This window comes from Hypanus sabinus, chromosome 17 (assembly GCF_030144855.1).
Source record: "Hypanus sabinus isolate sHypSab1 chromosome 17, sHypSab1.hap1, whole genome shotgun sequence".
Classification (NCBI taxonomy): Eukaryota; Metazoa; Chordata; class Chondrichthyes; order Myliobatiformes; family Dasyatidae; genus Hypanus; species Hypanus sabinus.
Genome location: NC_082722.1, coordinates 7,679,905 through 7,704,067, shown reverse-complemented (window position 1 = coordinate 7,704,067; position 24,163 = coordinate 7,679,905). Strand labels below are relative to the sequence as shown.

General features: G+C 44.2%; 1 protein-coding gene across 2 annotated transcripts in view; it reads left to right on the top strand.

The window, feature by feature from the left end:
* vac14 (vac14 homolog (S. cerevisiae)) overlaps positions 1-24,163 on the top strand; it is a 496,659-nt gene that overhangs the window by 405,167 nt on the left and 67,329 nt on the right. For both annotated transcript variants that reach the window (XM_059992522.1, XM_059992521.1), the window contains 2 exons: positions 6,280-6,359; positions 9,205-9,355. In XM_059992522.1, coding sequence (XP_059848505.1) covers positions 6,280-6,359; positions 9,205-9,355 — 231 coding nt within the window. The remainder of the gene's footprint in view (positions 1-6,279; positions 6,360-9,204; positions 9,356-24,163) is intronic.

Sequence of the window (24,163 nt, the reverse complement as noted above, 5' to 3'; positions counted from 1 at the left end):
ACTCAGTCTGTGGATGCCATTCCAGCTTGCGAACTGTTCACAGGAACAGTACCCTGTCATAATCTGGAAATGACATGCTTCAAGAATCGTTAATCAGAACCGGGTTTAGTATCACCAGATAAGTCATGAAATTTGTTAACTTCACGGCACAGTACAATGAAATACATGATAAATAATATGGATGGGGGGGAGAGACTGTTTCATTAAGTGTATATATATATATATATATATATATATAATTAGTAGTTAAGTTAAAATAGGTAGTGCAATAAAACAAATAAAAAAGTGAGTTAGTGTTCATGGGTTCAATGTCCCTGTAGAAATTGAATGGTAGAGGATAAGAAGCTGTTCCTGAATTGCCGAGTGTGTGCTGTAAGGCTTCTGTAATTCCTTCCTAACAGTAACAGTGTGAAGAGGGGATGTCCTGGGTGGTAGGGATCCTTAATGATGGACTTCATCTTCCTAAGACACCACTCTTTGAAGATGTCTTGGATACTACGAAGGCTGGTACCCGTGATGGAGCTGACTAATTTTATAAGCTTCTGTAACTTACTTCGATCTTGGGCAACCAGTCAGAATGCTCTCCAATGTATATTTGTTGAAGTTTTTTAGTTGGCAAACTAGATCTCCTCAAATGTCTAATGAAATATAGCCACTGTCTTGCCTTCTTTTTAGCTGCATCAATGTGTTGCGACCAGGTTAGGTCCTCAGAGATATCGACACCCAGGAACTTGTAATTGCTCACTCTTTCCACTCTGATCCCCCTACGAGGACTGGTTTGTGTTCTTTCTTACCTTTTCTGCAGTCCACAATCAGATCTTTGTTCTTGCTGACATTGAGTGCAAAGTTGTGGCTGCAACACGACTCAACTAATTAGTGTATCTCACTCCTTTATGCCCTTTTGTCACCATCTGAAATTCTGCCAACAATAGTTGTATCATCAGCAAATTTATAGATGCCTAGCCACATAGTCATGAACATAGAGAGAGTAGAGCAGTGGGCTAAGCACATCCCTGTGGTATGTCAGCGAGGTGAAGATGTTATTTCCAATCTGCACAGATCTTCCGGTTAGGAAGTCAAAGATCCAGTTGCAGAGGGAGGTACAGAAGCCCAGGTGTAGGTTTTCACTATTCAATCTTTGACAACATCCAAAAGAAGTAGATAAGATGGTCTTTGCTGACCAGCAGTGACTTAGTGAGCCAAGGGGCCTGTTTCTATGCCGTAACTATGATGTTAAACACCATTTCCACTGCATCGATTAGTATATTATTGTCAAATGTACCAAGATTAATGAAATGCTTTGCCTTGCATACTGTGGCTACGGATCAGATCATTTATATGGTGCATTGAAGCAGAATAAGGTAAAATAGTAATAATGCAGAACAAAGTGTAACAGTGCAGGTAAGCAATAAGGTGCAAGATCATTAAGAGTTCAGTTTATTGTACTGTGGAGCTACTTGCTCAGGATATGAGTGGTTCTTTCCTTGAGAAGGTGTCTTGTTATAGTATCCACCAATCTTGTAAAACCTGGAATGGCTTGCTTGCAGAACATTGATTCTATCAGCCATCTGTATGAACTAGAGGTAACGAAGCTAGTGGAATTTCCACTGAGCACAAATGGGAATTTTGATGCCAGGTTTGAAACTGGAACATGCAACTTTGGATTGTGACATTGACATTATACCAGGCCACCCATTTTAGAAGATAGAACACAGCTGCACAGTACAGGTCCTCGACTAACAATATTGTGTTGACCGTTCAAGATTAATCTAACTCTTCTCTCCTACACAGCCCTCCACTTTTCTATCATCCATGTGCCTATCTAAGAGTTTCTTAAATATCCTTAATGTATCTGCCTCTACCACCATCCTTGACAGAGTGTTCCATGCATCCACCACTCTCTATGTAAAGAATTTACCCCTGTCATTTCCTCCACCCTATAGTTTCCTCCAATTACATTAAATTATGGTCCTTGTATTATCCATTTCCACGGAGAAAGTCTCTTAATCTATGCCTTTTATCTTCTTGTTCACCTCTATCAAGTCACCGCTCATCCTCCTTCAGTCCAAAGAGAAAAAGCCCTAGTTTGTTGAACTTATGTTATGCCCACTAGTCCAGGGAGCATTCTGATAACTGTCCTCCTCACTTTCTCTAAAGCTTCCATATCCTTCATATAGTGAGGTGACCAAAACTGAACACAACGTTCCAAGGGTTGTCCACCCAATGTTTTGTAGAGCTGCACCATTACCTAGCAGCTCTTGAAGTCAGTCACCTAAATAATGAAGGCCAACATGCCATATAACAACATACATATACTGCTGGAAGAACTCAGCGGGTCAGGCAGCATCAATGGAAAAGAGTAAACAGTTGACATTTCATGCCAAAACCCTTCATGTGTTTGCATCCTCAAAGAATTCTCGTGTTTGCAACATATGCCTTCTTAACAACCCTATCAACTTGTATGGCAAAGTTTAGCACTCTGTGGACATAGACCCCAATATCCCTCTGTTCCTCCACACTGCCAAGAATCCTGCTATTAATCCTGTATTCTGCCTTCTATTTTGACCTTCCAAAGTGAATCATTTCACACTTTACTGGGTTGAACTCCATCTGCCACTTCTCAGCCCATCTCTGCATCCTGTCAATGTCCTGTTGAAATTCACAATAACCCTCTACACTATCCACACCTCCACCAACCTTTGTGTCACCCACAAGCTTGCTAACCCACCCTTCCACCTCCTTATCTAAGTCATTTATAAAAATTTACCAAGATAAGGGATCCCAGTGTAGATCCCAGTGGAACAGCACTGGTCACTGACCTCCAAGCAGAATACTTTCTGTCTACCACCCTCTGCCTTTAAAGGACAAGACATTTTTAAATCTGCACAGCCAAGTTTTCCTAGAACCCATGCCTCCTGACTTTCGGAATGAACCTACCAGAGGGAGCCCTTTCAAATGCCTTATTAAAATCTATAGACATCACATTCATTGCTCTACCTTCATCAGTTTGCTTTGCCACATCCTCAGAGAACTCTGTCTGGTCCTGAGGCATGACCTGTCCCTCACAAATCAGACTATGCTTCTCCAAATGCTCATAAATCCTGTATCTAAGAATCTTCTTCAATAATTTGTCTACCACTAGAGGTAAGACTCACTGGTCTATAATTCCCTAGGTTACCCCTGCTCCCTTTCTTGAGCAAAGGAGTCACATTCACCACCCTCTGTAATCATCTGATACTACTGTGGTCAGTGGATGCAAAGATCGTCACCAGAATCTCTTCCCTTGCTGTCCATAGTAACCTAGGGTATATCCTGTCTGGCCTCAGAATGTAACTATCCTAATATTTTTCAATATTTAATATTTGTCATGGAAAAGGATAGAATAAGAGAGGATAGGAAAATTTTTAATTGGAGAAGGGCAAATTATGAGGCTATAAGGCTAGAACTTGCGGGTGTGGATAGGGATGATGTTTTTGCAGAGAAGTGTACTACGGACATGTGGTCAATGTTTAAGGATCTCTTGCAGGATGTTAGGGATAAATTTGTCCCGGTGAGGAAGATAAAGAATGGTAGGGTGAAGGAACCATGGGTGACAAGTGAAGTGGAAAATCTAGTCAGGTGGAAGAAGGCAGCATACATGAAGTTTAGGAAGCATGGATCAGATGGGTCTATTGAGGAATTAGGGTAGCAGGAAAGGAGCTTAAGAAGGGGCTGAGAAGAGCAAGAAGGGGGCATGAGAAGGCCTTGGCAAGTAGGGTAAAGGAAAACCCCAAGGCATTCTTCAATTATGTGAAGAACAAAAGGATGACAGGAGTGAAGGTAGGACCGATTAGAGATAAAAGTGGGAAGATGTGCCTGGAGGCTGTGGAAGTCAGCGAGGTCCTCAATGAATACCTCTTCGGTATTCACCACTGAGAGGGTACTTGATGATGGTGAGGACAATATGAGTGAGGTTGATGTTCTGGAGCATGTTGATATTAAGGGAGAGGAGGTGTTGGAGTTGCTAAAATACATTAGGACTGATAAGTCCCCGGGGCCTGATGGAATATTCTCCAGGCTGCTCCATGAGGCAAGGGAAGAGATTGCTGAACCTCTGGCTAGGATCTTTATATCCTTGTTGTCCAAGGGAATGGTACCGGAGGATTGGAAGGAGGCGAATGTTGTCTCCTTTTTCAAAAAAGGTAGTAGGGATAGTCCAGGTAATTATAGACCAGTGAGCCTTACGTCTGTGGTGGGAAAGCTGTTGGAAAAGATTCTTAGAGATAGGATCTATGGGCATTTAGAGAATCATGGTCTGATCAGGGACAGTCAGCATGGTTTTGTGAAGGGAAGATCATGCCTAACAAGCCTGATAGAGTTCTTTGAGGAGGTGACCAGGCATATAGATGAGGGTAGTGCAGTGGGTGTGATCTACATGGATTTTAGTAAGGCATTTGACAAGGTTCCACACGGTAGGCTTATTCAGAAAGTCAGAAGGCATGGGATCCAGGGAAGTTTGGCCAGGTGGATTCAGAATTGGCTTGCCTGCAGAAGGCAGAGGGTCGTGATGGAGTGAGTACATTCAGATTGGAGGGTTGTGACTAGTGGTGTCCCACAAGGATCTGTTCTGGGACCTCTACTTTTCGTGATTTTTATTAACGACCTGGATGTTGGGGTAGAAAGGTGGGTTGGCAAATTTTCAGACAACACAAGGTTGGTGGTGTTGTGGATAGTATAAAGAATTGTCGAAGATTGCAGAGAGACATTGATAGGATGCAGAAGTGGGCTGAGAAGTGGCAGATGGAGTTCAACCTGGAGAAGTGTGAGGTAGTACACTTTGGAAGGACAAACTCCAAGGCAGAGTACAAAGTAAATGGCAGGATACTTGGTAGTGTGGAGGAGCAGAGAGATCTGGGGGTACATGTCCACAGATCCCTGAAAGTTGCCTCACAGGTAGATAGGGTAGTTAAGAAATCTTATGGGGTGTTAACTTTCACAAGTCGAGGGATGGAGTTTAAGAGACGCGATGTAATGATGCAGCTCTATAAAATTCTAGTTAGGCCACATTTGGAGTACTGTGTCCAGTTCTGGTCGCCTCAGTATAGGAAGGATGTGGAAGCATTGGAAAGGGTACAGAGGAGACTTACCAGGATGCTGCCTGTATGGAGTGTATGGATTATGATCAGAGATTAAGGGAGCTAGGGCTTTACTCTTTGGAGAGAAGGAGGATGAGAGGAGACATGATAGAGGTGTACAAGATATTAAGAGGAATAGACAGAGTGGACAGCCAGCACCTCTTCCCCAGGGCACCACTGCTCAGTACAAGAGGACATGACTTTAAGGTAAGGGGGATATTAGAGAAAGGTTTTTCACTCAGAGAGTGGTTGGTGCATGGAATGTACTGCCTGAGGCAGTGGTGGAGGCAGATACACTAGTGAAGTTTAAGAGACTACCTGACAGATATATGGAGGAATTTAAGGTGTAGGGGGTTATATGGGAGGCAGGGTTTGAGGGTCAGCACAGCATTGTGGGCCGAAGGGCCTGTACTGTGCTGTACTGTTCTATGTTCTAAAAGTTCCAGCATGTTCTTTTTCTTAATGTTGATACGTTCAAGCATATCAGCCTGTTTCCCACTGCAAATGCAAACTCATGGCTGACATTTCTATGCTACCCACTGACAGGGTAGACCACAAGTATTGCCACACTTCCAGCGCCAACATGATATGCCTACAATTCACTAACTCCAAGCCACACAACTTTAGACTGTGGGAGGAAACCAAAGCACCCAGAGGAAGCCCATGCAATCACGGCGAGAACTTGAAACTCCTTACAGGCAGTGGTGGGAATTGAACCCTGAATGGTCATCGCTGGCATTGTAACAGTGTTACATTAACCACAATGCTGCTCCACGTACCACAATGTCAAAGGAACTCGGCATGTCAGGCAGTGTCAATGAAAATGAATAGATAGTTGACATTTTGGGCCAAGACCTTCTTCATGACTGAGCTGGAAGGGAGAAGGTGCCAAAATAAAAAGCCAGAAAGGTCTTGGCCCAAAACATCGACTATCTATTCATTTCCATATATGCTGCCTGCCCTGCTGAGTTCCTCCAGTAATTTGTGTGCGTAGCTTTGGATTTCCAGCATCTGCAGACTTTCTTGTGTTTATGATTTACCACAAAATCACAAGTGTCCATATAAGTATATATTATATAATTTTCAGTTTCATAAATCATTGTTGTTTTAACTTGCTGCTGTCACATTAATTTCTGGCTTGTGTTCGCCTTAACTATTACTGCAGTGGGGATTTAGAAGTGACGATAGATTTCCTGACCGAAGTGGACAAGCTGGTGCAGTTGATCGAGAGTCCAATTTTCACATGTGAGTAAATCAGGCAGCAGCACTCTGCTTCCAAAAACAGTGTGAGAGTTCAAAATGCGGAAGCAATGCTGCCTCCGGAAATGGGGCAGAAGGAGCAAGCACGCAATAGCAGATGCAAAAATCTGAGCACACATCAAATTTGGAAGGAGCCTAAAACTCTGCAGGGCAGGGGTGACTTTCAGACTGAAACCCTCCTCAGTGTTTCTAGTGAAGACTTCTACCTCGGACCCTCCAAGCAGCCTGGGATCTGTTGACACAATGTATTTGCCCTGAGATGCAGAGCTATCCCAACAAGTGCAAAATAAACCAAGGATGCTTCTGCACTAGTAAATGTCCCCCTCCTATATCTTGCACTTGAAGATGAAAAGGCCCTCTGCTGAGAGTTGGGAAGACCATTTTCAGCTGTGAAATGCCATTGGCCGCATCAAAAGTGGAGCAAACTGCCAGCAATGAAGAAGAACCTGTCCCTCCAATTACAATTCACGTCAAAGAGCAAGCTGCTGAAAGAATAAAAATAGCCACTGAACCTCTTGCAATAATAATTAAGCCCCGAAGGAATCAGATGCTATCCTGATACATACTTGCAGAGAAATAAAAGCTCTGAACTCTTATTATCAAAGTACATATATGTCACCATATACAACTCTGAGATTGTTTCCCTTGAGGGCATTCACAATAAGTACAAGAAACACAATAGAATCAATGAAAGACTGCACCCAACAGGACGACAACCAGTATACAAAAGACAATAAAATATACAAATGCAAAATGAAAGAATCAAATGAATAATATATATTGAGAATATGAGATGAAGAAGCATTGAAAGTAAGTCCATAGGTTGTGGGAGCAGTTCATTGACGGGGCGAGTGAATTTATCCCCTCTAGTTCAAGAGCCTGATGGTTGAGGAATATTCACTGTTCCTAAAAACGATGGTGTGGGTCCTGAAGCTCTCGTACTTCCTTCCTGATGACAACAGTGAGAACAGAACATGGGCTGGATGACGGGGGCTCTTGATGAGGGATGCTGCTTTCATGTAACAGCATTCCATGTAGATGTTCTCAATGGTGGGGAGGACTTTACCTGTGCTGGACTGGGATGTACTTTTTGTAGGATTTTCTGTTCAAGGGCTTTGGTGTTTCCATGCCAGGTTGTGATGTAACCAGTCAATATACTGTCCACTGCAAATCTATAGAAGTTTGTCAGTTTGAGAAGACATGCTGATCCTTCACAAACCACTAAGAAAATAAAGGTGCTGCCACACTTTCTGCATCTCTACTCCCATCCCTCCTCTTTCTTCCCCCTTCCCCATCCCTCCTCCTCTTCTGGCCACATAAAACCAGTGCGAGAATTGCTTTTCTGGATATGGGAGAGGCACTTGGAATGATAGGTGTTGTCCCTTGCCAAACGAGGACAAAACCGGCAATGTCAGCATTTACTGAACATCCTAAATTGAGCAGGCAATGAAGAGTTGAATTCATTGGTGGATCTGGAGTTATACGTTGGTCAGATGGGTTGAGGACAGCAGATTTTCTTTGAAGGTCGTTTATGAACCAGATGAACTGTTACAACTATCCAATAGTCTCATGGTTTCTGTTTCTGAGATGAATATTTTTATATACATTCTGTATACACCTAACTTCTAAGATTGTATTCCCTGGAAACACATACAATTTACTGGAGGAGCTTAGCTGGTCAAGCAGCATTTATGGAAAGGAATAAATAGGGGAAATTTCTGGCCGAGAGCCTTCACTAGAACTGGAAAGGAAGAGGACGGAAGCCAGAATCAGAAGATGGGGAGGGGAGCAGGATATGAATTAAGAATCTGGGAGGTGATAGGTGGAAGAGGTAGACAAGAAAAGGTGAGGATTGTGGACCATGGGAGAAAGGGATGGAGGAAAGGAATCAGAGGGACGTGATGGGCAGCTGAGGAGAAGAGAAGGGGAACCAGAATGGGAAATGACAAAAGAGAGAAGGGGGAGAAATTAACGGAAGTTAGAGAAATTAGGTTGGATGGTACCAATATAGAATATTAGGTGTATTCCCAGTTGCTATGAACTTGAATCTCCAGATGAACAGTGAAAAGTCCATACTCCTAATACAGTTAACATAATCCTCTAGGCTGCTATTCACTTTTGTAACCAGATAGGTAGTATACTTCGAGGACCTGGCTAACGATTTAGAGACCAGTTCACATACTCCCATGACAACTGAGGAATGGAAATTTAATTAATTTAACAAATAATGAGATTAAGAAACAGTGACTGTAAAAGTAGATTGTCATAGAAATCCAGTCTGATTCACATAATGGGCAGCAGTGAGGGAAATCTACTGGTCTCACCCAGCTTGGCCTCCACACCTGAAGCAAGGTGATGGACCACTCTGGTGCTATTGTTATCCATTGAGCTTATTGACCATTGCTATCAACAACCCTGTCTGCTGTGAATGAATAATTTGATAAGTTTGTAAAATGATCAAAGGGGAAGGAAGGAATGTAAACAATATGTGTATTTCTATCATATTTCCAGATGGCTGCTTCTCCACTGACTGTGATGCCTCCATAAGCCCTTCTGTCTCCTAACTCCAGCCTTTTGACCATCCTGAGGCATCACCGCGTCTTTGTTGTCAGCCATGCTTTTAGCAGGCAGGAACCCAGGCATCAGAATTCCCTCTGTCTTTCATCTTCTCTTTCCTCCTCCAAGTTGCTCTTTAAAGCCAAACTCATTCACCGATATACTTTTGAGCTTATGTTCCTCCCTGTGTTGTGTCTGATTAACTGGAACAATTTGCCACTGCTAAACACTTTATGTAGGTGTTGTTTATTTAGTCTCCTTTTCCCCATCGCAGATCTGCGGCTGCAACTCCTTGACGTTGAGAACAATCCCTACCTGATCAAGGCCCTGTACGGACTTCTCATGCTTCTGCCTCAGAGCAAGGCATTCCAGCTGCTCTCCCAACGCCTGCAATGTGTACCCAACCCCGAACTGATGCGAGCCACGTGAGTAGAAAGCAGCCTTACCACTCGGGCTCCTTGCTCACCTGGAGAGTTGGGATTTGTGGGATGGGTCTCAATGTATGCATCGTCCTTCCCCAAGAGAGAACGTTGCATTCCTTCTGTGGGGCAACTAGCTCACTCTGGGAATGTGTGCAGGGAGGAATTCTATATCTTCCAGTTGCCCACCACCCATGTTTAAATCACTCTCCATACCCTCCCCGGATTCCCCTCACATCATAGGCAACTTGACCAGCTAGAGATACCAGACAGGGGCTCTAGGGCCTTTTTAATGGTGCTCTTAGATTGGGTTTTCTATTCTGCAAGGAACATTGGGTAACTTCTTTTTTAAACTCCACCCAATCTTGGTGTTGTCTTCCTAGCAGACCTATCTCTCACCGTGTGAAAGAAGTCTTGCCCTTTCTGCCTGTATACTTCACTGCCACTAAGGGGACCAATATTTGGAATCTTCATCCACATGTACTAGTGGTACATTCCTTTGTCTTCACACTCGCTTGTCACAGTCAACCTCACTTGATTGCAGGTATCAACATGAAATCACAAACTCCATGACTTGCAGTGGTGGCTGAACCAGTTAGAATGAAAATCCCCAAAGCCTTCTTTATGAACAGACACTAGTCTAATGCATGGCAGAGTTGGTTGTTACTGGAGCTCACCAGGGACTTGGATAAATTTGGAGATCTATGAAAGTGTTCTTGAATTAAAACTGAACCAGGTGCATGCAGAAAAGGTTTGAGTCACTACTGGTTCTCTGATGTGCAAGTGCCACTCTGTACATGCTTTGTGTGACATACAGTGGGAATGTAGGAGATATAAGTATTGAAAAAGCTTCCTTGCATGGGAGTTCAACCAAGTATATTGAGTGTAGAAGTTGGGATGTTATGTTGCAGTCGTAATAAAAGAGTTGGTGAGGTCACATTTGTAATACTGTTTGATACTGTTATAGGAAAGATGCCGTTAAGCTGAAAAAGAGTGCAGAAGAGATTTGCAAAGATGTTTCCAGGAGGGCCAGAGTTATGGATAGGGGTAGAGCTCAACTATTCATTGGAATGTCGGAGAATGAGGAGTGACCTTGTAGAAGTGGATAGACCATGAGGGACATGGATAGAGTCAATGTGCACAGTCTTCTTTCCAAGGGTTAGGAATCAAGAACTTGAGGGTGTAGGTTTATGTGAGAAGGGAGAGATTTTTAATAGAAATCAGTGGGGCAACTTTTTCACACAGAGGTGGTCAGTACATGGAATGAGCTGCCAGAGAAAGTATTTGCGACAGGTACATTAACAGCATTTAAAAGGTACCTGGGCAAGTACATGAATTGGAAAGGTTTAGAGAGATACGGGCAACTAGGAACATCTTAGATGGGAATCTGGTTGGCATTTACCAGATGGGTTGAAGGGCCTGTTCCATTTTGCATGACTCAATGACTCCACAACTAGTGGATATAAGTACAAGCTTGGTGAGGTTTTTGTGGTAGGCCTTTTCCATCCATTGTTTCAGCCTTTCACACCACGATTCAGTGCCAGAGTGTGGGCTCAGTCCATTGTGATGCAGAGTGGGGATTCTTACAGCAGGCTTGCTTCGCTGTGCTAGGGTGTTGTGTGCTCAAACCAGTACTTCAAGCCAAATATGAATGTTATTCAGTGAGTCTATTCCTCCTAACTGTTGTAGAAATAATTTTTCAAAAGAGAATTTTACTTAGATATAGGCACCATCTCTATTTCAAAGGAAGCATCCTTATTTCATGAAACACCCTGCCAGGTCTGGTGGTACAGGCAGATACACTAGGGGCATTTAAAAAATTCTTTGATAGGCACATGGATGAAAGAAAATTGAAGGGTTATGGAGGAGGAAAGGATGAATTGTTCTTATAGTAGATTAAAAGATTGGGACAACATCATGGGCTGAAGTGCCTGTGCTGTAATGCTCTATGTTCTATATTCATCAGATAAATTCACAGTCTCTTTTAATCTATTTAGGATACACTAACCATTTCAGTGCAGTCAGTGTTGTAGTGAGTTGTGGCAGCCACTTTGCAGTCTTTAAGGATTAATATTGTTGAGGACAACAGAAGCTCTTTGACTGGTGCCAAGTGAACCCTTTATGTTCAGCTGCAGTATCAGGTAGAACCTTAGATTATACTCACGTCCAAAGTACAGTGAGCATTTCCTTCAAGGTGGCTTTGCACATTGAAAAGAGTGAGCAGATGCACAAAAGTGAATTGAAATCTAAACTTATGAAGGGGTTGTTAATCAAATCATTAAGGAGCAATCAAAATCAGAATCTGGTTTATTATCATCAGCATGTGTCATGAAATTTGTTAACTTAGCAGCAGCAGTTCAATGCAATGCATAACCTAGAAGAAAAAACAAAATAAAATAATAATAATAAATAAGTAAATCAATTACAGTATATGTATATTGAATAGATTAAAAATCATGCAAAAAACAGAATTAATATGTACTAAAAAAAAGTGAGGTAGTGTTCAAGGATTTCATATCCATTTATGAATCAGATGGTAGAGGGGAAGAAGCTGTTTCTGAATGGCTGAGTGTGTGCCTTCAGGCTTCTGTATCTCCGACCTGATGGTAACAGTAAGAAAAGGGCATGTCCTGGGTGTTGGAGGTACATAATAATGGACACTGTCTTTCAGAGACAGCGCTGCTTGAAGATGTCCAGCATACTTTGTAGGCTAGTACCCAAGATAGAGCTGACTAAATTTACAACTCTCTGCAGCTTCTTACGGTCCTGTGCAGTGGCCCCTCCATACCAGACAGTGATGCAGCCTGTCAGAATGCTCTCCGCAGTACATCTACAGAAGCTTTTCAGTGTGTTTGTTGACATGCCAAATGTCTTCAGACTCCTAATGAAGTATAGTCACTGTCTTGCCTTCTTTATTACTGCATCGATATGTTGGGAACAGGTTAGATCCTCAGTGATCTTGACACCCAGGAACTTGAAACTGCTCACTCTCTCCGCTTCTGATCCCTCTATGAGGATTGGCATGTGTTCCTTTGTCTTACCTTCCGGAAGTCCAGAATCAGCTCTCTTGTCTTACTGAAGTTGAGTGCCAGGTTGTTGCTGTGACACCATTCCACTAGTTGGCATTTCTCGCTCCTGTATGCCCTCTCGTCACCATCTAAGATTCTACCAACAATGGTTGTATTTATAGCAAATTTATAGATGGTATTTGAGCTATGCCTAGCCACACAGTCATTGGTATATAGAGAATAGAGCAGTGGGCTAAGCACACACCCCTGAGGTGCACCAGTGTTGATCATCAGCGGGAAGGAGATGTTATCACCAATCCGCACAGACTGTGGTCTTCCGGTTAGGAAGTCAAGGATCCAGTTGCAGAGGGAGGTACAGAGGCCCAGGTTCTGTAACTTCTCAATCAGGATTGTGGGAACGATGGTATTAAATGCTGAGCTATAGTCGATTACCGGCACACCAGTCGTGAGTTGGGGAGCTACAACAGTGGGGAGTGTGCACAGGTCCAGGAACAAAGTTTAAAAGGGAGAGCTTCATGGGAACTCAGCTATAGCCAGCACACTAATCGTGAGTTGAAGAGGTATGACAGAGAAGGCAGCGCACATATCCTGGAGTGAAGTTTAGAAGGGAGAGGTTCGCGGGAAATCGGCTATAACCAGCACACGAATTGCAAGTTGGAGAGCTATGACAGAGGAGACAGTGTACAACTCTGGGAGCAAAGTTTAAAAGGGAGAGCTTTATGGGAACTGAGCCATAATCGGTGCACCAATTGTGAGTTGGAGAGTAGGGAAGATTCCGGTATAAAAAGGAGACACTGCTAAGCGGAGCGGTCATCGTTGGACTGGTCTGAGTCAGAGTGGTAGGGCTTTGGCGAGGTAAGTGGATTTTATCTTTTTCTTACATTTTTTGAGGAATAGAGAGCATGTCTCTAGGAATAGTACTTTGCTCTGGATGTCAGATGTGGGAATCCTGGGAATCTTCCAGTCTCCCAGACGGCCACATCTTCACCAGGTGCACCGAGATGCAGCTTCTGAGAGACCATGTGAGGGATCTGGAGCTGCGGGTTGATGACCTACAGCTTATTAGGGAAAGTGAGCTGGAGATAGATAAGAGCTACAGGGGCTTAGTCACCCCGAGGCTGCAGGAGTTAGATAAATGGTTGACTGTCAGGGAAGGGAAGAGCTCAGATAGTAGAGGGCACCCCTGTGGCCATCCTCCTCAGTAATTGTTACCTCATTTGGATGTTGTTGTGGGGAGATGACCTGACAGAGGATGCCCATACCAGTTGGGTCTCTGGCACTGAGCCTGGTTCCATGGTGCAGAAGGGAAAGAGGAAGGTGAGGAATGCAGTAGTCTTAGGGGATTCCATAGCAAGGAGAACAGACAGGAGGTTCTGTCAGCCTGATTTAGATACCCACATGGTGTGTTGCCTTCCAGGTGCCAGGGTATGGGATGTCTTGGATCAGGTGCAGAGTATTCTGAAGGGAGAGGGTGAACAGCCAGAAGTCTTGGTACACGATGGTACCAATGACATAGCTAGAAAAAGGGAGGAGTTCCTGAAGAGAGAATTCAGTGACTTGGGTAGGAAGGTGAAAAGTAGGACCTCTAAGGTCTACCTCTTACTACCTCTGAGGTAGTAATCTCAGGATTGCTGCTCATGCTAACGAGTGCAAGGATAGCATGATCAGACTTATTAATGGGTGGCTGAGAGTGGTGTAGGGGGCAGGGCTTCAGATTCCTGGATCACTGGGGCTTCTTCTGGGGGAGGTACAACCTGTACAAAAAGGACGGGTTACACCTGAACCCAAAGGGGTCCAATATCCTAACAGGCAGGTTTAATAGAGCTGTTAGGGAGTGCTTAAACTAAATTGGCAGTGGGATGGGAACCGGAGTGATAGGACTGACTGAGGAAGTGGAAAACAGAAATAAATCAAAAATAGCGTGCAGCAGAGATTATAGAAAGAAGAGGCAGGAGATGAGGCTTAATCACAGCCAGCGGGATGAGTTAAAGGGCAATAGAGGCATGGTGCAGTTAAAACAGAAAGCAACAAACACTGGACGGAAAGTGTTGTATTTGAATGCACGCGGCATAAGAAATGAAATGAACAATCTTGAAATTCAGCTACAGGTTGGCAAGTGTGACATTGTGGCCGTCACTGAAACTTAGCTAAAGGATGGCTGACATTGAGAGCTGAACATCCAAGGATATACGGTGTATTGGAAAGGCAGGTTAGTAGGCAGAGGGGGTGGTGTGGCCCTGTGTATAAAAAATAATATTATCTCATTAGAAAGGGATGACATAGGATAGGAAGGTGTAGAGTCTCTATGGGTTGAGTTAAGAAATGGCAAGGGTAAAAGGACCCTAATGGTAGTTGTATACAGGTGTTCAAACTGCAGCCGGGATGTGGATTACAAATTACAGCAGGAGATAGAAAAGGCGGATCAGAAAGGCAATGTCATGATAATTGTTGGGGATTTTAGCATGGAAGTGGATTGGGAAAACCAGGCAGGTCAGTGCTGGACCTCAAGAGGGAATTTGTAGAATATCTAAGGGTTGGCTTTTTAGAACAGCTTGTTGTTGAGCCCACTAGAGGATCGGTTGTGCTGGATTAGGTGTTGTGCACTGATCTGGAGGTGATAAGAGAGTTTAAGGTTAAGGGACCCTTAGGGAACAGTGATCACAGTATGATCGAGTTCACTTTGAACCCTGAGAAGGAGAAACTAAAATCCAATATTTCAGTGGAATAAAGGAAATTACAAGGGCATGAGAGGGGAACTGGCCAATGTCGACTGGAAAGGGACACTAGCAGGAAGGACAGCAGAGCAGCAATGGCTGGAGTTACTGCAAAAAATGAGGGAAGTGCAAGACAGATATATTCCAAATAAGAAATTTTCAAATGGTAAGACACTACTGTGGCTGACAAGTGAAGTCAGAGCCAAAGCAAAAGCAAAAAAGAGGACATACAAGGAAGCCAAAGCTAATGGGAAGATAGAGGAAGGGGAAGCTTTTAAAAACTTGCAAAAGGAAGTGAAAAAGGTCATGAGGAAGGAAAAACATGAGGAAATCTGCAGATGCTGGAAATTCAAACATTCAAGAGTGTCAGCGAAGTGAGGTTTGTGTAGTGAAAATTACAACTGAGAAGGTGCTCATGAGGCTTAATGGTCTGAGAGTGGTTAAATCTCCAAAACTGATGGAATGCACCCTCGGGTTCTGAAGGAAATAACCGAAGAGATTGTGGAGGCATTAACAATGATCTTTCAAGAATCGATAGATTCTGGCATTGTACCAGATGATTGGAAAATTGCAAATGTTACTCTGCTATTTAAGAAACGTGGGAGGTAGCAGAAAGGAGACTATAGACCTGTTAGTCTGACATCAGTGGTTGGGAAGTGCAAAGACTAGGAAATATGCAGATGCTGGAAATTCAAACAACAACACACACAGAATGCTGTCTGGCCTGCTGTGTTCCACCAGCATTTTGTGTGAGTGGTTGGGAAGTGTTGGAATCGATTGTTAGGGATGAGATTACAGAGTACCTGAAGGCACATGACAAGATAGACCAAAGCCAACATGGTTCCTTGAAAAGAAAATCCTGCCTGACAAACATACTACAATTTTTTGAGGAAATTACAAGCAGGGTAGACAAAGGAGATGCAGTAGACGTGGTGTACTTGGATTTTCAGAAGGCCTTTGACAAGGTGCCGCACTTGAGGCTGCGTAACAAGCTAAGAGCCCATGGAATTACAGGGAAGTTACTAGTGTGGGTGGAGCATTGGCTGGTCAGCAGAAAACAGAGAGTGGGAATAAAGGGATTCTATTCTGGCTGGCTGCTGGTTACCAGTGAGTTCCACAGGGGTCGGTGTTGGGACCGTTGCTTTTTACGATGTATGTCAATGATTTGGACTATGGGATTAATGGATTTGTGGCTAAATCTGCCAATGATACAAAGATAGGTAGAGGAGTGGTTAGTGTTGAGGAAACAGAGAGCCTGTAGAGAGACTTAGATAGTTTAGGGGAATGGGCAAAGGAGTGGCAAATGAAATACAATGTTGGAGAGTGTATGGTCATGCACTTTGGTGGAAGAAATAAATGGGCAGACTATTATTTAGATGGAGAGAGAACTCAAAATGCAGAGATGCAAAGGGACTTGGGAGTCCTTGTGCAGGATACCCTGTAGATGTGAGTGCTGCTAGGTGATAGTTATTATGGCAGCTCACATTATTCTTCTTAGGCACTGGTATAATTGTTGCATTTTTGAAGCAAGTGGGAACTTCTGCCCGTAGCAGTGAGAGGTTGAAAATGTCCTTGCATACCCCTGCTGGTTGGTTGGCACAGGTTTTCAGAGCCTTACCACAGGGGTCACCAACCTTTTTTGCACGGCAGACCAGTTTAATATTGACAATATTCTTGCGGACCAGCCGATGGGTGGGGTGGGTGTTAATCACGACTGGAATACAGTGATACTCGAAGGGGGTTATGTTCAGTCTATTCTGCAATTTAGTTTTCGTGGCTCTCAGAACTTGCTTCTGTCCCGCTTGCTCATGTTTTTTTTTTCGCTTCAAAAACTCAACGCGTTTGTCTTTAAGTGCAGGGTGCTTGGGCTCAAGGTACCAAAGCAATTTTGGGAGCTTCATTGCTTCATTAGACAGCCTCCAGGCCTGAACTCCAGCTTCCCACCCGCCCGCCGCCAGACACGTGGGTAGGGCGAGAAGACAAAGCCAGGGCCAGAGGTCCCCGTCCCGGAACCACGGCGATCACAGTCCGGAGAGAGTGACTGTCCGACCAAGTGAGGAGTGGGACAGGGCGCGCGCCCATCCCCCTTGTAGGATCTATCGGCCGGCAAAAGTTTGTCTCCAGGGGTGACTTTTAGCAGATCACAGCAAGGTAGCTGCTCCGCTACTTACGAAGCCCTGAGCCCGAATTAGGTCGTCTGCGAATATTTTAGCACCGGGTTCCCCACGAACATTCGGTGTGCTGAACAGGTTTATAAGTGACGCCCATCTGTCCGCGCTCCAGGCCACGATCAATGGCACTTCATGCCGGCCGCACAAGGCGGCCGGTTACCCGAGGTCAACCAATGATCCCTCACGTGAGGGTATCACTGCATTTAGGCGCCTGATGACCTCGCGTGTGTAATGACCTCATGTGCGTTTAAGTTCAACAGTGGGCATGACAGGAAATGAAGAAAGGTGCAGCTGACCCATATCGTCTCATATCACCAAATCATAATGTTTCCTCGCGGCCCGGTAGCACATGCTTTGTGGCCCGGTGGTTGGGGACCACTGCCTTACCAGGTACACTGTCGGGACTTTCCACCGTGTGAGGGTTAGCATCAGCCTCTGAGACAGAGGTCACAGGGTCATCAGGTGCAGCAGGGATCTTCACAGCTGTAGTAGTGTTCTTGCTTTCCAAGCGGGCATAAAAGACATTGAGTTCATCTGGTGGTGAAGCATTGCTGCCATTGTTTTGTTTTCATGAAGGAACTAAAAGCAGTGTTTTTTTGTGCATAGCTGATTGAGGGGCAGATGAACAATGATTCAGGAGACACCTCTTCAGCTAACGTCAGACACAAGATCCCTGCCTTAACTTTTTCATTTGCTCTTCTCAGCTAGATTTCCTCTTCTCAAAGGAGAAGGTGGGCTTCTCTGAGTACATACAGTATATGCATCATATACAACCCCTGAGATTCATTTTCTTGCGGGCATTCACAGTAAATACAAGAAAACCCACAGAATCTATGAAGGACAGCAACCTACAAGACGGACGAACAACCAACGTGCAAATGCAACACTGTAAATAGAAAAAGTTAAAATAAAGGAGCAGTAAATATCGAACAGTTCAGAGATGGGGTGAGTGAAATCGAGTTTAGTTATCCTCTCTGGTTCAGGAACCTGATGGTTAAGGGGTAATAACTGTTGCTGAACCTGACGGTAGGGGTCCTGAGGCTCTTGCGTCTTCATTCTGATCGCAGCAGCACAGAGTATGGCCTGGATGGTGGGAGTCCTTGGTCGTGTTGCTGAACTCCTGCGACTGCACTCTGAGTATATGTGCACAATGGTGGAGAGGACTTTACCCACGATGGACTGGACCATTACTACTTTCTCTAGGCTTTTCCATTCAGGAGCATTGGTGGTTCCATATCAGACCATGATGTAACCAGTCAATATACCTCTCCACCACTCATCTATAGAAGTTAGTCAAAGTTTTAGATGACATGCTAGTTTGACCTGAAGACAAGATGACATGAAGTTTGCTAGTGCTGTTGGGGAGGTTTTAAACTGATATGGCAGGCCACACAGAAAAGAAGAGGGAAGCGATGCAGAGACCAAAGCTAGAGTTAGTGAGCATACGTTAGTGAGTAGAGTGCATAAAAGTAAAAACCAAAAATCGCATAGGTCACTAGATTCTAAAAGGACAATAAGGGCACTTTATCTAAATACCCATAATGTTAGAAACAAGGTTAGTGAACTTGTGGCACAGATCAGTACCAAGGCATATGTCTTAGTGGCCATTACAGAAACCTGATTGCAAGGTGGAGATGACTAGGAATTAAATATCCAAGGGTATCAGGTAATATGGAAAGATAGGCAAGAAGGCAGAGGAGGTGGGATGGCGCTCTCAATTAGGGATGAGATCAGGGCAGTTGTGAGAGACGATATAAGATCTATGGAGCAGAATGTTGAGTCCATCTGGGTAGAGATTAAGAATAGTAAAAGGAAAAAAATCACTGGTGGGTGCTGTCTATAAGCCACCTGATAAAAATATTGGAATGGCAAAGGCGATTGACCAAAAAATTACAGGCTTGTAAGAAAGGAACAGCAGTTGTCTTGGGCAATTTTAACTTCCACAAAGATTGGGTGAATCAGGTTGGTCAAGGAAGTCTTGAGAAGGACTTCATAGAATGCATCCGTGATGGCTTTCTTGAGCCGCATGTTAGTGAACCTACAAGGGAAAATGCTATCTTCGATCTAGTCCCGTGCAATGAGACAGGTACAATTAATGATCTTGTAGTCAGGGATCCTCTTGGAAAGAGTGATCATAGTATGATAGAATTTTGCATTCAAATGGAGGATGAAATAGTTAGATCTGAAACTAGTGTATTATGCTTGAACAAGGGAGACTACAACAGGATGAGGGAGGAGTTAGTTAATGTGGATTGAGAGCCCAGGTTATTTGGTAGGGCAGTTGAGGAACAGTGAAATACTTTCAAAGAGATTTTTCACGGCGCTCAACGAAAGTAATAGTCCAGTCAAAAGTAAGGACAGTAAGTGTGGGGAGAGCCAGCCTTGGAGAACTGAGGAAATAAAAGATAGTATCAAATTAAAAGCTCATTTGTACAAAGTTGCAAGGAGTAGTAGGAGACTGGAGGATTGGGAAAACTTTAAAAAGCAACAAAGAACAACTAATCAAGGGGAATCAAGGGATATGGGGACAAGGCAGGAACCGGGTATTATTGATGGTAGATGATCAGCCATGATCTCAGAATTGCGGTGCAGGCTCGAAGGGCCGAATAGTCTACTTCTGCACCTATTGCCTATTGTAAACAAGAAATAAGGAAAGGGAAGATTATAGTAGACGCATTGATAATCATTTCTCAAAACACTCTACTCTGGGCAGTTCCCAGCAGAGTGGAAGACAGCAAATGTCACACCACTTTTTAAAAAAGGATGTAGGCAAAAGATGGGCAACTATAGATCAGTTAGCTTAACATCTGTAGTTGGGAAAATGCTTGAAGTTGTCATAAAGACCATAAGACAAAGGAGCAGAAGTCAGCCATTCGGCCCATCGAGACAGTTCCACCATTTCATCATGAGCTGATCCAGTCTCCCCTTTAGTCCCATTCCCCTGCCTTCTCACCATAATCTTTGATGCCCTGACTACTCAGATACCTATCAATCTCTGCCTTAAATACACCCAATGACTTGGCCTCCACCCCCACCCATGGCAACAAATTCCATAGATTCACCACCCTCTGGCTAAAAAAAAATGTTCACATCTCTGTTCTGAATGGCTGCCGTGCAATCCTCAAGTCATGTCCTCTCATACTAGACTCTCCCACCATGGGAAACAACTTTGCCACATCCACTCTGTCCATGCCTTTCAACATTCAAAATGTTTCTATAAGGTCCCCCCTCATTTTTCTAAACTCCAAGGAGTACAGTCCAAGAATGGTCAAACGTTCCTCATATGTTAACTCTCTCATTCCTGGAATCATTCTAGTGAATCTTCTCTGAACCCTCTCCAATATCAACACATCCTTTCTTAAATAAGGAGCCCAAAACTGCACAGTACTCCAAGTGAGGTCTTACCAGTGCCTTTATAGAGCCTCAACATCACATTCCTGTTCCTATACTCTATTCCTCTAGAAATGAATGCTAACATTGCATTCGCTTTCTTCACCACCGATTCAACCTAGAGGTTAATCTTAAGGTTTCCTGATGAAGGGTCTAGGCCCGAAACGTTGGCTACTCTTTTCTCACGGATGCTGCCTGACCTGCTGAGTTCTTCCAGCATTGTGTACGTAACCTTAAGGGTATCCTGCACGAGGACTCCCAAGTCTCTTTGCATCTCAGAACTTTGAATTCTCTCCCCATTTAAATAATAGTCTGCCCATTTATTTCTTCTACCAAAGTGCATGACCGTACACTTTCTGACATCATAATTCATTTGCTACTTCTTTGCCCATTCCCCCAATCTATCCAAGTCTCTCTGCAGACTCTCTGCACTACCAACCCCTCCACCTATCTTTGTATCATCAGCAAACTTAGCCACAAAGCCATCTATTCCATAATCCAAATCATTGATATACAACGTAAAAAGAAGCGGCCCCAACACAGACCCTGTGGAACACCACTGGTAATCGGCAGCCAACCAGAATGGGATCCCTTTATTCCCACTCTCTGTTTCCTGCCAATCAGCCAATGCTCTATCCACGTATGTAACTTGCCCATAATTCCATGGGCTCTTATCTTGTTTAACAGCCTCATGTGTGGCACCTTGTCAAAGGCCTTCTGAAAATCCAAATACACAACGTCCACTGCATCTCCCTTGTCTAGCCTACTTGTAATTTCCTCAAAAAATTGCACTAGGTTTGTCAGGCAGGATTTTCCTTTAAGGAAACCATGCTGACTTCTGCCTATCCTGTCATATGCCTCCAGGTACTCTGTAACCTCATCCTTGACAATCGTCTCCAACAATTTTCCAACCACCGATGTCAAGCTAACAGGTCTATAATTTCCTTTTTGCTTCCTTGCCTCCTTCTTAAATAGCAGGATGACATTTGCAATCTTCCAGTCCTCCGGAACCAGGCCAGAATCTATCAACTTTTGAAAGATCATTGCTAATGCCTCCGCAATCTCCACTGCTACTTCCTTCAGAACGCGAGGGTGCATTCCATCTGGTCCAGGAGATTTATCTACCCTTAGACTATTCAGCTTCCCGAGTACTTTCTCTGTCGTAATTGTGACTGCGCACACTTCTCTTCCCTGACGCCCTTGAGTGTCCGGTATATTGCTGATGTCTTCCTCAGTGAAGACTGATGCAAAATACTTGTTCAGTTCCTCCGCCATCTCCTTATCTCCCATTACAATTTCTCCAGTATCATTTTCTATCGGTCTGATTCTACTCTCACCTGTCTATTACTCTTTATATACTTGAAAAAGCTTTTAGTATCTTCTTTGATATTATTTGCTAGCTTCCTTTCATAATTCATCTTTTCCCTTTTAATGACCTTCTTAGTTTCCTTTTGTAAGCTTTTAAAAACTTCCCAATCCTCTGTCTTCCCACTAATTTTTGCTTCCTTGTATGCCCTCTCATTTGCTTTTACTTTGGCTTTGACTTATCTTGTCAGACACGGTTGCATCCTTTTTCCATTTGAAAATTTCTTCTTCTTTGGAATATATCTGTCTTGCACCTTCCTCACTTCTCACATAAACTCCAGCCACTGTTGCTCTGCCAACCTTCCCACTAGTGTCCTTTTCCAGTCAACTTTGGCCAGTTCCTCTCTCATGCCACTGTAATTTCCTTTACTCCACTGAAATACCGACACATCGGATTTCAGCTTCTCTTTCTCAAATTTCACAGTGAACTCAATCATGTTGTGATCACTAATCACCTCTGGTTCATTACACAATACCCAATCCAGTACAGCGGATCCCCTAGTGGGCTCAACAACAAGCTGTTCTAAAAAGCCATGTCATAGACATTCTACAAATTCTCTCTCTTGAGATCCAGTGCTGACCTGATTTTCCCAATCCACTCGCATGTTAAAATCCCCACAATTATCATAACACTGCCCTTCTGGCAAGCCTTTTCTATTTCCTGTTGTAATTTGTAGTCCACATCACTGCAGCTGTTTGGAGGCCTGTAGATAACTGCCATCAGGGTCCTTTTACCTCTGCAATTTCTTAGCTCAACTCATAAAGAATCTGTGCCTTCCGATCCTATGTCAACTCTTTCTAATGATTTAATATCAATTCTTACCATTAAAGCCATGCCACCCCCTCTACCTACCTGCCTATCCTTCCGATACACCGTGTATCCTTGGACGTTCAGCTCCCAGAGACATGCATCCTTTAGCTACGTCTCAGTGATGGCCACAATATCATACCTGCCAATCTGTAACTGTACAACAAAATCATCCACCTTATTCCTTATGCTGTGTGCATTTAAGTATAACACCTTAAGTCCAGTATTTGGTACTTTTTGCATTGATTGCACTGCAACTCATCCCAGTGGCTGCAAATTTGCTCCATCACCTGCCTGTCCTTCCTGACATCCTTACTGCTCACTACCTTAGATCTATTTCTGTTTTCCCTCTCCTCCACTCCATCATTCCGGTTCCCATCCTCCTGCCAAATTAGTTTAAACCCTCCTTAACAGCTCTATTAAACCTTCCCGCCAGGATATTGGTCCCCCTAGGATTCAAGTGTAACCCGTCCTTTTAGTACAGGTCACACCTGCCCCAAAAGAGGTCCCAATGATCCAGAAACTTGAATCCCTGCCCCTGCTCCAATCCCTCAGCCACGCAATTATCTTCCACCTCATTCCATTCCTACTCTCACTGTCACGTGGCACAGGCAGTCATCCTGAGATTACTACCTTTGTGGTCCTTCTTCTCAACTGCCTTCCTAACTCCCTATATTCTCCTTTCAGGACCTCTTCCCTTTTCCTACCTATGTCATTGTTACCTATATGAGCCACGACCTCTGGCTCCTCACCCTCCCACTTCAGGATATCGTGGACGCGATCAGAAACATCCCAGACCCTGGCACCAGGGAGGCAGACTACCATCCGGGTCTCCTGATCGCGTCCACAGAATCGCCTATCTGACCCCCTAACTATCGAGTCCCCTACTACTACTGCCTTCCTCTTCCTTTCCCTACCCTTCTGAGCTACAGGGCCGGACTCTGTGCCTGAGGCACGGCCACTGTTGCTTCCCCCAGGTAGGCCATTCTCCCCCCCCCCCCCCAACAGTACTCAAACAGGAGTACTTATTGTCAAGGGGTACAGCCACTGGGGTACTCTCTAGTACCTTCTTCCCCTTCCCCCTCCTAACCATGACCCACCTGTCTGCCTCCCGTGGCCCCGGAGTGACCACCTGCCTGTAACTCCTCTCTATCACCTCCTCACTCTCCCTGACCAGACGAAGGTCATCGAGCTGCAGCTCCAGTTCCCTAATACGGTCCCTTAGGAGCTGCAGCTCGGTACACCTGGCGCAGATGTGGACATCCGGGAGGCTAGGAGACTCCAGGACCTCCCACATCCGACACTGAGAACAACAATCTGCCCTCACACTCATACTT